The 17865-nt window shown below is 42.1% G+C and overlaps 1 protein-coding gene across 1 annotated transcript in view; it reads right to left on the bottom strand.

The window, feature by feature from the left end:
• BCR (BCR activator of RhoGEF and GTPase) overlaps nucleotides 1-17865 on the bottom strand; it is a 102905-nt gene that overhangs the window by 40166 nt on the left and 44874 nt on the right. Inside the window, exons 2-4 of the mRNA XM_074606576.1 lie at nucleotides 11983-12167; nucleotides 1769-1873; nucleotides 1063-1248 (exon numbers count right to left, since the gene is read on the bottom strand). Of these exons, the coding sequence (XP_074462677.1) occupies nucleotides 1063-1248; nucleotides 1769-1873; nucleotides 11983-12167 (476 nt within the window). The remainder of the gene's footprint in view (nucleotides 1-1062; nucleotides 1249-1768; nucleotides 1874-11982; nucleotides 12168-17865) is intronic.

Raw genomic sequence — 17865 nt, 5'->3', positions numbered from 1 at the left:
CAGCAGCAGGTGGTTTTGTCTTCTTAAACCAGTTGCTCAAATTGCATACCATGAACTACTCACCAAGACACCAACTTGACCCCTCCTGGCTAAAACATGCTGGCAGTGAAAAGCTGATTCCCATATTTTGATCTTGAGCTGCTGGTGTGGATGGAAAACATCATCTTCCAGCCAGGCCCATCTTCCCCTGCTCCATAGGGTATGGGGCTGGTGCTGGGCTACACAGCTGCTAACAACTGAATGACTTTGGTAAAGCACACTCCCCATCCAATAAACCCCTCACTGGAATGTCACTCCTAGCCTGAGAATCAGAGGCACCCCAGGAATGCAGAAATTCTTTTCTTTTCTAAAAAGGAAAAAACAGCTCCTTTAATCCTTTGCTCTCTGCACATGCTAGGGGAGAGGCTAAAGGGGCCAAAGGAATCTCATAGAATGCAAACAATTCGTCATCTGGCTCAGAAACTCAGCAATTTTAATTCAGCCTCAGGAATATGCTGTATATGTCTTTGTCCTTTTCTGCACTCAGAGAATTTTGTGGTGGTTGCTTGGAGGATTCTCAGCAGCAGGTTGACCGCATCAGCACAGCAGCAGCAAGAGGAGTATCAAGGCCAGGATGGCGGTAGAGAAGCAAAGCCAAAGGTGATGACCATAAAACAGAGGAAATCAGCACAAGATAGAGGAAAGCACCAGAGAGAGAAGGAAGTGAGGGAGTTCAGCCATAATGAGAAACACTTAGCTGTCAGTGTTAAAAAGTATACTTTTCAACACTGCTATTCTCCCATCTTCCTCTAAAGCAAATGGTTTGATGACACTGCAGACACCCTGGAGATGTGAGATTTCTGTGAAATTGTATTTGTATTAGTAGCAGAGCTTGCTGGAGTCTTTAAACAGACACTTTTGCTGTAGGCCCTTCACTGCAGCGGCAAAGCTAGAAGCCTCTCATCTAACTCAGCTATGGGCTTTCATCCCTTCGGTGTATGCATAGTCACCAAAGGGAATTTTACCAGCACCTGTGAGATGAATGAGAGGTAACAGAAATTTTGGTGTTGGTAGCTGACTCACCAGCTTTTGGAAGAGGTCCCCTACACGTTGCTGGTGGCTCCACTGCTGCACTCGGGGAAAGAGCCCATCATAGAATTCTTTGTGAATCTCATAGAGCTCAGGCACTTTGAAGAATATTGTCTCAATCTGCTGACTAGTCAGCACAGGCTGAGAGGTGGTGGCAGCTGCTTTCAAAGGCTTCATAGGCTGAAATGAGGAAAGAAGGAAATGGTTATCATGCAAACCAAGTACATTCACCCTTGCCACATTGCAACACATCCCTCCAGAGAGTTGTTTTTCATCCTATTAATAACTGATATTTGCATTCACACAAATCCCAAAAGCTAGACATTAACAAGTTCTCTCATGGGGATCAGCCACTCCTGGTAGGTAGATTTTCCCAGGATATTAATGGTGCAATATAAATCCCTTTGCACTCCATTTCTTTAATCTCTGTCCAACTGTACAGCACCGTGTCAAATAATTAGCACAGGACACTGAAAAACAGGGCTCCTGGATACTACCACACTAGTAACTCCCTGGTTGTGCCATATCCAGCCCTTTCTTTAAGCCTCTCTTTCTCTAATGGAGGAAAGGAGTAACAGGTACCCTTTGCACCCAGCAACTTGTAACCCATGGTATGTGAAGTTCTGGGCAACTTTGGATGGAAGCAGCAGTGAAAATTCAAGTACCAGTGTTTGAAATGGTATCTGCCACCAGCACTTACCAGCAGCAGAGCTTCCAGGTGGCTCAGGTAGGTTTCCTCACTGGCTAGGATTCCTGACAGGACCCATTTTCTCATCTCCAGGCCTTTCTCCAGGTCTGGCTCACTCTACAAAAAGGTTGTTAAGGAGAAAACAGAAAAATTAAAAAAAAAAAAAAAAAAGAAGAAAAAGGGGGAGGAAGAGAAAAAAAACAAGAATGAGGATGGAGAGTAAAGATATCATTCGGCGGACCACAGCATACTTGGGATTTTGGTTTACTTTGAGACTAAAAACAGCAACGAAACAAAACCCCCACCTGTGCTCAGTGTCCTGTTTCTAGAAAAACACAAAGCATTAAACGAATTTTTATTTACCAGCAACTGATTTCACTTAGATTATTTACAGGTGTTAGCTTTAGTCATCCAACTTTGGTGCCTCAATTAGACGCCCAGACTTCTTCACAAAACACAGAACTTAAAAATCAGAAGTTATTCTCCTAAACAAATCTTAGGGACTCTTGGTTATGTGCAATTTTCTCTTTCCTCCCACAAGAGTCCCCTATGATCTTATTCCAAAGCCATGTTTCTCTATGCAGACAGGATCACTTCCCCTGCATCTACACAGATGCACATGAATATACAGCAGTTACAGCCTGACATTGCTGTTAAGATGGCTGTTCTTTCTCCCACTCTCTACTATTCACTAAATTATTTTTCAGTGCCAGCTTGCACAATGTCTATTTTTAGTTAGAGGATGGAATAATCAGCACTGCTTGGAACGCACATGCTGGTTTTCTTATTGGGATTCCATGAAGGAGTTCTTAACCAAAGCAACTGAAGAAAGAGAGAAAAAAAAAAAAAAACAACCCCACATTCATGGGCAAATGTACACATCAAGAGAAGACTAACATCACATGTTAAGAGAAGCAGTAATCCCCTCTGTTGAATTTCAATTATCTTTCCTCTCAAACTGTTACCTGAAAAATATTTAACCTGATAAAATTAAATTGAGTATTTCCATAAACTCTGAAAAAAGTGTAGCCGAACAATGGAGGTTATAAATAATGAGAAACACCCCCTTTTACAAAATCCTATTTCCCATTCTTTTTATTTCTGTCATTCACAGAAATGGCTTTTTACAATTCTTGCAACCTTTCATGTTGTCAAACGTCTCTAACAATAGAGTCAGTAGCTGGATCTGAAAGGGCAGATACTTTTCAAGGGCTTTAGGTAGGTCTTTTCAGGCTCCATCGTACTCCTCTTAACATCCAGAAGAATATTCAGCTATTGATTTCAGCAGCAGGAGGATCAGGAAACATAGCAGTATGCTCCACTCTATTGACTGAACAGAAAGCCCTATAGCTGATAAAAAAAGCTACATTTAATTTAGGGTCCTCTGCTTTGAACCCAGGAGATGTATCCATGAGGTTCATTATGGAGAGAAGGTATCTTGGCTATAGGTAAGTTACAGTAACTATCACATTCTGAGTGTGATTTTGAGCCTACGCACCACATGAATAAAGAAGCGGATCCTCACGCTCCCAGATATTTCTGGATTCAGTCTCACCAATAACCATCCTGGTTTTTGCATGCTTTCATTAAATTTCACAAGCTATTTTCTAAGCTAAAAGACCTTGCAGCAACTACTTCATAAAAAATTTTTGAGGTGTCAAATACCACCATCACCTCTTAAATAAAAGTGGCAGACAGAAGCTGTTCTAAGGAAATGAGTAGAATTTACACACACATCAGGTACGACATGGAAAGAAGAACTTGTCTTTGTATCTCACCCTTCAGTAAGGTTCAGTAAGAACCACAGAGCCTTTTAAAATCTTGAAAGGGCATCTCAAAGAAGCTAGGAATTTGTAATTCGGCAGTCGTGTTCAGAAGATTTCAGAAAAACACCAGTGACAAACTACACGGTAAAAACGAAAGCTGCAACAGATTCTATGCATCTACAGAGCACCTGTGCGACTGGCTGTTACAGCTCAGACAGAAACGTGAAACAATTTTATGACCATTCCTTATGATTTCTGTATCAGTACTGCCTGGATGTTCACCTCATAGACCATTTTGTAAGGCATGGTACGTACACGTAATCAAGACAGCCCCAATATGTTTAACAAAGATTGCCTTCATCCAAGAGACAGGGATGTAGCAGCCCTTCTGCAAGAAAAACACAATACCTCTTGGTTTCCAAAGATTTCTTACAACACTTACAAAAGAAAAATGCAGCTTCACAAAGAAGCATTGAGAAAAACTAACAGTGCTCCAAAGCCCCTGCTGCTGAGGATGAGGTCACTGGTCAATATTGACACAGTACTATTATTATCTTTAGCAGGTTGTCTTGGAGGAGGTGAGGATTTAAAAACCATCTGGGTATGTTTGCAACATCTGTAAAGAGCAGCACACAATGGCAAGTTATTTAAATGATTCAAACTTCCCCATCACGACAGTGGCACAACAGTTTTCCTTGTAGCACTGAGAACAGTTTTCCTCTTCACAAATAAAAGCTTTAATTTACAAGCCAGTTCTTGCTGGGCACCGTCAGCTGACAGAGACAGCATTTTCTGCCTGAATGTTAATTTTCTCTCTTTAAGAGAGATGTGCTTTCAGAGAGACAAACATCTCCCAGGACACACTAGAGGCCTTCCTTCCTGGCCATTACCACAAGGTCACTTTGCAAAGTCCATGGTATTGTCCTAACCCTTTTTAATAGAAGCATTTTCCAAGCGTGATGCTTGCAAAACTAGCCTCAGACGCAGCCAGACAGGGCAGGGCCTGACTGCTTTAAGCTACAGTGCAGCAGTTGCTGAAGAAACCCTCAGGGGAGTTTAGGCAACAATCACATCACATATTACAAGGTCTCCAATGCAGTACTTCAAATTTACATACAGATTCCTTATATGTGAAAAGATGAGCTCCTGCTGCTCCTGCTGTGTCAGGGATCAATATGACGCCAGGGCGCTGCTGTCTGCATTGTGCTGCCATTCTCTTTTTCCTCCTGAGAGCCAGTGCCCTGACAAGAGTTTCCTGCTGAGGGAAGCCTTTTCCGACAATGTCATCTGGGGCTGTGCTGAGCAGCATCTCTTGCTGCTAGATGAACATCTGGAAAACAGCCCCTGTGCTTCTTCAGCCTCAGGGTGCTTTTTAAGTCACACTTGTTATGAAACGTACTCCAGGACTGAGAAATTCACTGGGAGCTGGTGCCAACATCAGGGCAAAGAGGAGCAGGTTTATTATTTGGTATTACAACATTCCTCACTTACAGAATTGGGAACAGGCTCACCTGCTCACCCAAAACAAGACAGAGCAATTAGCAGGCAGAGATACTGCGAGACTGTCCTTCCACTCTACCCTTACAGCAAGCCAAGATGTGATGCACCCAGTGCCAAGGGCATTTTCTGCTTTGCTCGTATCTGACAAAAAAGGGAAAGAAAGAGCAACACTGCGACCACAACAGCCTCGCTGGCTGCTCCACTCCAGGCAGAAGGGCAGCTAAGAGAGGGAACATCCCAGGCGTAGGTATCAAGCTCCCCACTGGTTCAGGGAAATCTGCCAAGGCTGAGGACTCTTTTCCCTTACCCTGGCAAGAAGCAAGCAGTCACAAATCTTTGAGCTGCTTGTGGCAAGGGGAGGAGCTGGTGCCACATCTACCAGACCACATTAGCTAGGGGAAAATACACCTATTAACCAAAGTGCAGATGGGGTGTTCCCAGCAGGATGTGGGGAGCAGCCTGTATTGGCAAACTCGAGCCACTCAGCAGGGAGTGCCAGGTGGTCAGCAGTCCGTCCCATGCTTCCTACCCAGCCTGGTTAGCCTGTATTTTACTTGTACAAGTCTGACTAGTATTTCATGTTCTGACTCTGTCCCTACCTCTTTGATGCCAGCATCCATTTCTAGCCTTTCTCCATTGCCTTTCCATCTTTTGGCTACCTCCTGAACCACACATTTCAGAATAAATCTGTCTTACAAGACTATCACGGGGCAGCAGCCAGAGCATTCCTGTCTGTCTGCCATGGGAGTTGTGAGGACTCAACACCCAGCCAGTTATGAACAAGTAAGCAAGAAATCAGTGCTCTGCTCCCACTCCTCGTGAACTACATTAAAAAACAAAACAAAACAAAACAAAAACAAAACCAACATAAAAAGGAAGGTGGAAAGCTGTATAAAGGAAGTTTCACAGATTTCTCATGCCTATAAGGTTCTGGTGTTTTCTTCTCAACTAGGTGGTGCTTCTTGCTATTCCAAAGACTTAAAAACTAAAAGACTGAGTTGCAGTCATAAGCACAATCTTGCGACCTGAACCAAGGCCAGTTAGAGCGGTTAGAAGCACTGAAGATATTAGAGAGCGCGCATATGCTGGCCCCGAGCCATGGCTGTTTTGAATGTGTTTACAGCTTGTCAGCCTAAGTACTTTAGTTTACTAACCAGGTTGGCATTGCATGTTGTATTCAATTACTGCAAGCCTGAGATACACCAGCTCCAAGGATTAGACAGATTCAGCTCTTCCTTACTCTGTTTAAAGAACTTGGGGCTTCTGGTTGTTGTTTAAATTAACGGCAATAATTGTTTTCTTGCAAATGTGAGAAGAACATAGATTAAGAATCTAAAAACCACAGCACATAAGATTTTGCAAAGTGGTTGCTGCCGGCACAGCTCTGTAACGAGAATCAGTGACTCAAAGTGGGTGTATAAAAGGCACTTTAACTCTCAGACCTTCCTTTGGTACAGTGTGTTCATATGCTGTGCAATGAATGTGTTCAAAGGAGCGGTTTCCCGTAAGGACAGCTCAGAATCTCATAGAGAAGCTGACAGCCTACAAAAGAGAAAAACTATCCATTTCAATTTTTAAAGTGTAAATATCTTTGAAAGCTTCTGCTAAACAGGCTGGAGGTGTCTCTTTGTCTTGGTGATATTAAACAGGGCAAATTCTGTAATCAAGCCAATTGTGCTCCATGCAGGGAGGGGAAGGAGCAGGGAGAGGAGCCAACATTATTTATAACATCAGTACTGGTGTGCCAGCTCTCCTCAGGAAGGGCTGTACATCCAGGCAGAACCCTTAAGGAGCAAAGCTTTGGAGAATAAAAAGGAAAAGTTGCATCTGTTGGGGGCGGTGAGGGGAAAGTGACAGTAAAACAACAAAAACAAACAAAACCAAATACTGAGAGGAAGAAAGCAGAAGGATTTGGAATGCTGGAGAGGGAAGGACAAGCCAGTAGCGGTAGTACTAAGCAGAGCAGTAATCCCATTTATTGATGTAGCTTCAGAGGTCAACTTTTCTGGACCCCATTGGGACCAAGCTAGGAGAAAAGTCTACAACCTGTTCTGCCACAGCCCTGCTTGTCACGTAGCTGGAAGATAGTGAGAACAAAAGAATCTGGACTGAGGAGCGGCAATAGCTGCCAATGCTGCACCAACCATGGGCTGCACAGCAGAAAAGGGAAGAGACATTCTACCTGGAAATCTCTAAGTACCAGCGAATTTCCCCTCCAAACACAACAGAAAGTAGGAGTCGCTCAGCTTTAGCACTCCTGCCTCCCTGGGCACGATAAATACAAGAATTGGAGAATCTGTTTTGGCACAAAACTCATCTTCTAAACTCTGGAAAAGTGACTCTCCTCATTTCCTGGGGTGTGGAACCAGCCTTGTCTCTCCACTGGCTGCCCTGCTCCCACCTCCACACAGCCCCACACCCTCAGCTGCACACACGTCTTGGAGCCTGGCTTTGTCAGCAAGCAGATCTTGAAAGGCCTTTCTTATTTCTACCCTTCCCACCACTGTAATCTCTCCCCACGTGAGTAGCAGCAACAGGAGCGTAATGGCTAAAGCTTCCCATCCTCTCATTCTCTTTAGCCTCCAAGCTGCAAGCTACCTGCTCCACAACTCTCGGCAATACTTATTCTCTAGTGAAGCATGTCAGTCACTAACTTTCCAACTGTCCCAACACTTTCCTGTGCCCCAAGAATACTGCAGCAAGCTCTCTGTCCTCCTCTAACTCTATCCAGGAATCTTCTCCACTGACAGACACATTCTCTCTCTTTCTGGAAGTGAATTATCACTACCTATTACAAACACTGTCTGACACCTTCTGAAGCTACCAGCACTGTCTTATTTGGCAAACATTTGGGCTGACATTTTCCAAGACAGGTTTCCAGAATTTTTGGAAAGTTCAATCACAACAGTTCAACTGTTACAGACAGCAAGGTTCAGGAAAATTACATCACTTCTGAAGTTAAATAAACAAACAACTTAAGCATTAGTGGAACCTACTTCTCCTTTCTCCTTTTTCCCCTGTAGGCTTGCTTCAGAGCAAGAGTCAAAGTTTGGCAAAAGCCCTGGCTTTATGCCGGGACGTGCGTCAGCAGCTCAGCACGAGATTCTGGAAGAGCCAGAAGAGGGGGTACGACCTAGCTTGCTCAATGCAAACATTTGTTAAGGCCTCCTTACCACAAAAATGATGAGTCAGGGGATGCCAAGATCCACACTACAAACGCCCGTGTTGATTATGTCCTCTCTGGGTCACAGACAAAACCAATGCTGGTGTACCTCTTGTCACCCTCCTTAGATAGCAACAGTTGTTTGTGCAATAGACATAGCAGGTGGAATATGAATACATAAGAGGTGGCAGTAGTGGTACAGTTTGGAGGCAGACCAGACAGCATCTTTCAGTCTGCTTATATGACGCAGGTGGTGGGGGGGACTGGAGAACAGATCCCAAATGACAAGGTGTAGAACAGCACAAACCTTCTGGAACACAGAACATGAGGTGCTGGGAGTTGGTCACCCTACAACACTGAGGGAACAACATGAAGCCCCTGAACAAATAGTCCAGGAGGTATCCCTTCACTCTCTTTTAGGAAGAGACACTCTTTTTGCCACTCTGCACTTCCTCTATGGTGGCTAGGTAGACCAGGTGGAACCCTGATGCACTATCCAACCAAAGGCTACAGCTGCTCTAAGGAGATGGAAGGACTTAGTCAAACACTTGGCAGAAAAATACAAAACCCAGAGAAAGCCTTGATATCCAGATAGCAACAATGCAGTCTCCAAGAGGAAGGCTGGTCTCATGGATAAGGCAGATGAACATCACAATAGAATGCTGCTATGTCTGTGTCTAAGTGAATTACTTAGAATTACGTTTAAATAAAAATAATAATAATAAAAAATATCATTGTTCGCAATGTTTTCCATTTGCTGGGCGCCTGACTGGAGTGTTGTTAACTCTTGGTCACAAGTGAAATTAAAGGGATTTCCATGTTAAATGTGAAGAAAACTGCATTAAAAGTCAGAACCTGGGTTTGCAGAACATTATGCATCTCATATTAAGCACTCAAAACTAGCAGATGCTTTTCCTATGATCTGTCTGCCTTGATTACCTGTGGTTAGTGAACATAACATCCCCTTATCTCACAGGAACATTACAAGGATAATTAAGACCTCTGTAGCATTCCAACTGTATTTGGAGTTAATGGTCATCCCAAAAGGAAATGAGTACTTTTGTACTCAGAGCCGAGTTTGCACAGTATCCTGTAAATAAGGTGTACACATAGCTCTAGAGATAAAATATTGAATCCAGTGAGCATCATTCTCTATATACACTGAGCAATGCAGAACCCCCATAGAAAAATTAGGACATGATTGCGTAATTGAAAGTTATCACAAAGGTTCAAGACAAGGCTACAGGCACAAGGCAAGGCTGGATAACCATAGTCAACTTCTGAATGATTTCACAATCTTAATATTTTGTGAAGTGGTGTATATAGTGCATGTGTTCTGTTGTTACATACAGTTAGCTGCTGACTTCTAGACTCTGGTCATAAAGGTCAAAATCTGGTCAAAAATCTAAAATTGTCAGAAGTAATTGCAGGCACTAAGAAGTAAAAGGGCAAGGAGACAACTATAAAAGCAAACACATGTGAATAAGAAAATGTTTTCTGCTAATCAAGTGTAGTGAAAAAGAAAACAGAAAAGACATACGTCCTGGTATTTCTGGTCCAACGTATTTTATATGCTTGGCTCAGCACAGTGCATTTAACACTTAATTTTGTTACTGATGTCTTTTCCACTGCAGCTGAAAATGTAACTACAGCAAAAGCCATCTATCAACTCACAATGACAGAAAGTTTAACTTGTTTGGGAAATACTGCAACCATATATAAATTAGTCTCTTCCTCCTTGTCATGGACTGTCCTTCATGAGTGGCATTGTCATTTGTGGACTAATTACAGACAGGATCAATTGAAGCAGCTGAGGTTCACAATTAAAAGTCTAATCTGTATCAGAACACCTCTTTCTTTTGGAAGCCATAAAACATCTTTTTATAGTCAGAGAGAATAAAGCAGCCATTTATGTTAAAAATTATTTTTAAAAAGTCAGCCTTCTAGCATTATTAAGGCCACTTTGAAATTAACTACTCTTAAATGCTTATGAGGCAATATTCAAGCAAATAAAGAATAAGATTAAATATTCGGCAGTGTCTCTTCCAGGCCTCCAGTCACAGGCACTATGACAACTGGTTCTTTGAAGATAAGTCTCAGCCATACATAGTCACATAGCATTTTTCCTTCATCCTGAGAAACATAACCTGGAAATCTCAAGTCAATATTAAAATGTTCTTGGAGCTTTTGAATTTACTAATGATCATTTCTTCATTAAAAGCCTCTTACATATCACAAGAATTCTCATCTTGAGAGATAAAAAAGCATCTCGGAGTTAACAGACTAAAGCATAAGCAGCTAACTAGATTCCATACTACTTTATAGTCAAATAAAATTAAGCAAACATCAACAATATATGTACTTGATAATACTTTAAGAGATCTTGACAATGCATTTTTATAAATGAAAAAGAAGAACAAGAACACTGTCTCAAGTAGGCTTCTTAATCTAACATTCGTCCTACAAAAATTAAGGAAGCATATGATATGGCACTAACCCATAAAGGATGTAGATAATGAATGCTAAGTAGCAATGGTTTGTGGAACTCGTCAGACTCTTGAAATTGTTTTGATGCAAGATAAATAAAACTGTCTGATAAAGCTGATGGTGTTGATTTACATGTACACTGATATCTAAAATATCTATCTTCTTCTCCCATTACAGCTTAATTAAGAGGACAAAACAGTATAAAGCCAACACATAAGTTAAACCAGTTAAATGACAGATTTCAAAGTGCCATTTACAATGTGGGAATCCAAGGTTGTTTGGCTACACTTTCTTAGAAATACAGTAGGAAGGAAGTGACAGTTGTCTTCGTGCTATTGAGCATTTTTATGAATGGCTTGGGGAAACCAAAATTTTGTAGATGACAAAGATATTCAGGGAAACAGAAACTTGGGATTGAAGTGTTCTACGATCTAGGAAGCAAAAGGATAAAGAGAAACAAAGACTGAAAGTCAAATAGATTAATTCAAGCTGAAACTAAGGTATTTTTGACTATGAAGACAGCAGAGTCAATCGTTATTTACCAAGGCAAACAGCAGACTCTCTACAAAGACTATTGTAAAAACAAAAATAGAAATTTTCCTTAAGTTCCAAACTATAGACATGCTACTGAAACTGAAGCAAAAATAAAGCAAGATAGGCTGAAGGTCCACATCAAACCACAGGTCAGGCGAGGTGGTCTCTTCTGAACTTTTTATTTATCTACCATATTTGATTACATAGCTAGCTATTTAGTGAATAGTCAAATTTGTTACAAGAAGCGGCCATCTCCCACCAAAGTCTTCAGAGTTGGCAGTTTTAATTCCTCTTATTCCATTTTCACAGTGTGAAGGAAACAGATCTTATATTCTACACTTTGATAAAGTGCTTTATCAAAGCCTTTAACCTACCTGAAAATAACTCTTGCCATTATGAAAGGCAATGACAAACCTACATGCACATCATATTGCAAGATGTTTTGTTCCAGAGTCTCCTTTCCAAAATATCTGGTATTTAGAGACCCTCTCAACATCAATTAATCACCAATTCTCTCCACTAAAATTCACAAAGCGTGAAAAACTGAGGCTTAAAAATCATACACATACCATTTATCCCAAAGTTTAGGCTTAGCATCAGCTAGAAGCCTCAATTTAGCTTTAAATACACAATATCAATCAGGCACTGCTATATGATGTCAGGTAATCTGTCCTACAGTGCTGGTAGTCCTTGTCTTTGCTCCCTGTTAAAGCAGTCTACACCCCTGGCAAGCCTACAAGGCTTTGCTGACTCCAAAAAGGCAGGAAAGGACTCACTGATTTTGTAGATTCCAGAGACCCTGAAGATAGTGTGTCTCGGCTGCCCCGACTCTTGGAACTGAGATGGGGTGAGGATGATGGCGAGTCATCAATATAGGGCATCATATCATGATGTCGCCTCTGTTCTTCAGCACGGTCTGCATCATACGCATAGCTAGGTGGCGTGCCACTGAATGAAGCATCTGTAAAACACAGGAGAAAAATCTGTCTGGTCAGAGTCAAGCTGGACAGGAGACAGGCTGGTCAACCAAGGCACTGCCAGCCTCCCAGCTATTATGATTACTTATCAGTAAACCCACAGTCAGTGGTAGTTAAATATAGATCAAGTGGAGGCGTAAATTTAATTAAATGAGTGTTGTCACCAAACGTTCACTTCACTCGTCCTAAAAGGTAAAGTCCTTTCTAATACCTAACATGGGCGTTCATTTAATTACTCCTCCTTCCCTCAAGCTCTCCTTCAAAAGCATTAGTATCAAAATAAATCCTTTTGCAGGCTCCATAGAAGTTATGCAGTCTGGGTTTAGGAATGTAGTGGGTATGGGTAACCAACCCTGTTTTTTCTGTAGAACAAGAACAGATGATGCCCCTGCCATTTTAGCAATCACAGAAAATCGTAAGCTCAGGGGAGAAACATAACTCTTTTGAGACCTCTCAGGAACAAGAGGACTAGGAAAGAAAGGTCTTACATGTCAAGTGAACCGGCCTACTGCCAAAAATAAAATCCTAAGCGGCTGTCTTCTATTGGCTGCCACTCCTCCTCAATTTTGAGACTTAACTCCTTAAATGAGCAAACCACCACCCTGCTCCCTCCTACCACCCCTCACCTCCCCCAGCACCCAAAAAAACCCTAATCAAAAAACAAATAAAAAAGGATGATGGTATGAAGAGTCAAATTATCCATTACTGCATGAGATATCAATGAACTCCTGCAGGGAAGATGAGTAATAAAATTGGTTCTGGTATCTTCAGTAGCTGTGTACAGAGACTGGTTTCTGCAAAATCTCTACTACGGACACACACTGAGCAGCTCCCTCTACCAGAGGTGAAAAAGACTGTTACCTCTCTGCACAAAGAAATAGACACAGAGGAACAAAATTTCCTTCCTGCACAGTGGCACCGCTTTATATACATCTTGCCTGAGAGAAGCTGGAGACAACCTTACGTTTGAGTTACATGGGCCTGTGAAGCACTTTCACCTGTCAATGCCCACAAGTGTCCTGTGTGTAACAGTAATAGCCATGCACGGGCCACTGAACACAAAATGGTAGAGATCCTCCTTCTCTTTCAGGTACAAGTCACAAAATGCCACTCTTCTACCAAAACTGAAAAAAAACCACAGGGAGGTAAGGTAGATCCACTTTTACAGTAGCAGGCGAGCCTTAGGGAAGACAAAGCCACAAAAAAATTAGCTTTTTTGTCTTATAAGTTTAAAACTGTGCATTAAATTCACACTTGAACACAAGTAGAACAAATTTATACTTGTTTTGAGAAATATCCAGGTTCTGCGAAAATAATAAGCAGCAGCTGCCAAGCATACTAATAATCCTGTTATACTTCACTAAGGCAGGGTGGAGGAGTAACATTTTAAAGCCCACTTTCCTCCCTCACAGTAAACTCAGTTAAAGCATGACTCATTCCAGTAAAGGATGTGAACTTTGTGTGGAACAGAATAAAACTTGATCCATGTGGCTTATTCAGAAGGGAGAGCTGGTCTAGGGAATTTACGCAAACAATATACTGAAAATCCAACAATAAACTCACTGTAGAAGTGAGCCTCTGTCTCGGTTTGCACCAAATACCACCCAGCTAAATAACAGCTCTATACAAGGCCTTTAGGCTGCTGAAGGACCACGGCAATATTATTTTAACAAGCTCAGTGAGTTTTATGTCACCCACCCGCTTGTGGTATTACCTTGTGCTTTAGCTCTGAGTTCCTCAAAAGACTCATTAGATTGTGCAAGACCACAGGAATGGAGAAGAAAAAAAATAACGGGGAGTGGGTGGGGGGGTGGGACACGTTCATTGGAAGGGACTTTTGTCTAGATGTCAGAGGTTTCCAGAGCTCCCTAGTCATTTAGAAGACACCCTATTAAGTTAATTTGGTAAATGGAGGCTTGAAAGGGAGTTGCTGAAATAAGGATGCTCAGTCACAAACAAAAGAGGTTTTTAGATATCCCAAAGTTGGATGATGTCTACAACATCTACAAGCAAAACAAATTTCATGCTGAAATTTTCAAAAGCTCTTTGGCTAAAAGAATGCGGAAGACAAGACAGCATGGCCCCCACCTTGCACTACCCAAACAGCCAAGGAAACACTGAAAAGAAAAAGTAAAAATACCCTCCTCACACACAGGGTGGATGGTCTTCTGTTTGGCCGGAAGGTTAAGGGACCATTTTGATTCCAGAAACGAGAATTAGAACTAGGAAGGAGGATGGGAGTCTCCTTGCCTCTCTGCACTATTTATGCCATATTAAAAAAATAAACCAAAAATCCCAAACCCTAAAACCTTATAACTTCAGTGGAGGAGTGCAGATACCTATTTTCCGTTCATCTGTGCCTTGTGCAACTTTCTAACCCAAGAAGCCTGCAAGATATTACTGACAGTTTAACACTGGCATTATCCAAGGAGGAAAATCAGTACTGGGCGCTTAACGTACGCTTCATGCCTTTGATCAAGCAAGAGTTCTTTTTCCTTCAGAAGTTTCTTCAAACTGCTGTCATCCAAACCAGTTTCTCCTGCACACATGCAGTAACAAGACCGTGGTGCTGTGCAGAAATTAAGGCAGGAATATTTCTTTCACTCCCAATGCCCACTTTCAAAATTTATAGTTTATTCCACTTCTGTTAATGGGGGAGTGAATACAGACTGAAATATATTAACAGAAAGGCCTGCAGTGAATCACAGCATTTTCGCTTTCCTCACTTTCTCCTGCTAAAAAGCAGGCTTCACACTTCTGCCTTCCGTAACATGTTCTGTCTCCCACTGCACAGGGAAACCTTTATCTGAAACTGAAGGAAAGGGCAGGTGGAGGACTTGAGCTCAGAAGAGGAGACTTATTCCTACCTTTGCAACAACATTAAGTCTACCTTTGAATCATTTTGTCTTCCTAGCCATAAAAGTGAAAATACCACATCTCAACAAGGTTAGTTGAATGAATCTATCAGTGTCACAGGTGGCCAAACAGAATTTAAAACTTTATTTCTGGATCCCCATGGGATCCTTCACACATTAAAAAGCTTAGAAGTAGTTATAATCCCTCTTCTTTCTATTATTGCTGTGTACATCACTAAAATCCACCTATGGAGATTTTAATTACCTCCAAGGCAGAAGGACCTTCTTGCTTTTATTCTATCATTTTTTCCAGCAGAAGCAAAGTATTACCGTAGCCAGATACACTACGCAAGTCTTAACACTAATAACAGAGGTAGGCTTGTATCTCTGTGATTAAAGAGACCACTGTTGCTAGGGAAACTAGGTTATTCAGATCTCCTAAACCCAGCACAATGCTGCACAGGCTGTTCAGGCTCTACCTGGGAGCAAAAAGACTAGAGCAAAGAGATTAGAGCCAGGAGCTCACCTGCTCAGACACCTCCAGCTACTCTGGGTGCTGCTACTGTAGATGGCAAGTGGAGACAGCAGCTGGGCCATGCAAAAGCACTTGGTTTCTTAGCCAGTGTCTCAGGTAGGGTGAGCATTAAGAGGGTTCTCGCTCTCCTTTTAGGGCCAGCCAGTAAGTCATCGGTAACTGAGCCATGAAAGCCAAAAAAAGATGAAACACAGGAACAACAGACAATTGCTGACAAGGGACAACTAAGGAAAAAGGGTAGGCCTACAAGGATGATGGGCTCTTAACATGTTGTATTGAGAGAGCACCAGAGAGATACTAAGGACACTACTCCACATGTGTCATGCTTCTCGCCTCACCAGAAGGCCCCTTTCTCCTCCTCTTTGGGCGATAGAGAACAGCAGCAGCATGTGACTTACAGAAATGAGCCCTCTCAGCCCTTAAGAGAAGCTAGTTCTACCGCTGACATTCCCTTCAGTACCCCTCTCAGGTGCAATGAACTACATGAGGCTACAAAGGCTCATCATCAATTCACACATTCTGCTAAAAACCTCAAGCACTTACTTCTACCTTTGGTTCTGACAGCAATGACCTTCCTGGCCTTGCTTTGCTCCAGCTTTTATGAGTCTGTTCCACCACCACCCTTCTCAGTCACTGCTTCCAGCCTCTAACCTCCTTTCTCATCTCTGTTCCATTTTCATTTTCTTTTGCTTTTCTCAAACTTCATATTCCTTTTCTGTATTTTCCTGTTCCTCCCCTCTTCTAAACTGCTCCTCTCCCTCACTGCCTCAAATTTCACCTGGCTGGCGGATAAGGAAGAATCTAACAAGTTTACAGTTAGTCACAAATTCACTGGCACTCAAGAGACTGCACAGCAACACTGTTCCCTTGTTCAGTTGCCTACACCCTTCCTGCTGGGTGCCACATTCATTCTTTGGAAATATGAAATCAAGTCATAGATCTAACTTGAAAGCAGGAAGGGAAAAAGAAATTAACTTCTCAGTAAAAAGAAAGATTAGCTGCACGTAATCCAGGGCCACACAGTGGTTCAAATACATGTGTCATACTTTCACAGCATCACAACATCCATGGCTGCTTGAGAGGCTTAACAGCAGCATGCAGAGAAGCTTCCAAGCTAGCTGTGCTCCAGCTAATCCCACTAGCAGAGCAGTGAAGCCACAGCAGCTCAGACCTGCCTAAGTAAATACCTAGAATCCTGGAGGGGGAGGGGAGTTGCACCTCATGCCAAAGCCCCACATCACTGTGGCTTCATTGTAAAAGGTACGAAGCCTAGCACAACTTTGTAATGTCTATACTCACTCCAAAAACATTCCCGCAGCTTCATAGCAGAAGAGAGCTAAGGCAGTTTGCATCCCCTGACTCTGTGTTTCTATGCCAGGGAATGCATGAGGCCATAGTTTGACAATGCATTGTTTTGGCAGCAATAGGGGTTTAAGGTTTCCCCCACCAAACCATAAATCACTGCATGGCGCTTTCTCCTCTCATTCCCTTAGTTCTGCAACCCCACAGATGTCTATGGTCCAGATAAAGAACTTAGCCAGCTCAAAGAAAAATATCTTTGACACTTCCCTTCTAAGCTGGATCAGCTCTCTGATCTAGTTCATGGCACAGAAATCCAAACTGAAAGGATACGTGCGTGGTAGTTCAGGGGTGGGTATACTTAAAAGCTTGTACTGCAACTGAAGACATAAAGTCACCAAATCACTGCTTGAGTTTTCCTTTAGGCTGAAGCTTAGTTAATTCCTGAGATTTACACATGGCTAGTTTGGGGATAAGTTACCAAAATGAAATACAAAACCATATAAAACAAAAAGAAAAGAAAAAAGTATCCTTTAAGTTATCAATATGCCACACCAACCTTAGCTCTGGCTTGTACATACTACTGTTTGCTTGGTGATAAACAATACAAAATCAGGTCATTTTATTTCTCAGTGCTAGCCAGGCTACTTAGAGAATGATCAGGGATTCGGGCCCAGTGCTGAGCACATGTAGAAGTACATCAGTGTGGATGAGCTGTGAATGCAGTTGCCTAGGAAATTCAGCAGCACTTTCTGAAAAATAGAAGAGTTAAGCTACGGAAAACTAAGCATCTTGCCTATTTCCTTAACACTTTCTGAATCATCATCTCCAAAACCAAGAAATAGTGCACTCAATAACTTGCACACTTTTGCACAAAACTGAGATCCACAAACAATAATTATGCTGTCTACCTATATCAGGAGCCTGTGCCAGAATAAAGATCAAGTATCAAAAGGAAAAAAAAAAAAAAAAAAAAGATACATTTGCCATGTC

Source organism: Larus michahellis, chromosome 13, assembly GCF_964199755.1.
Source record: "Larus michahellis chromosome 13, bLarMic1.1, whole genome shotgun sequence".
Lineage (NCBI taxonomy): Eukaryota > Metazoa > Chordata > Aves > Charadriiformes > Laridae > Larus > Larus michahellis.
The sequence above is the reverse complement of the archived record's forward strand: the minus strand, read 5'-3'. Positions and strand labels throughout refer to the sequence as shown.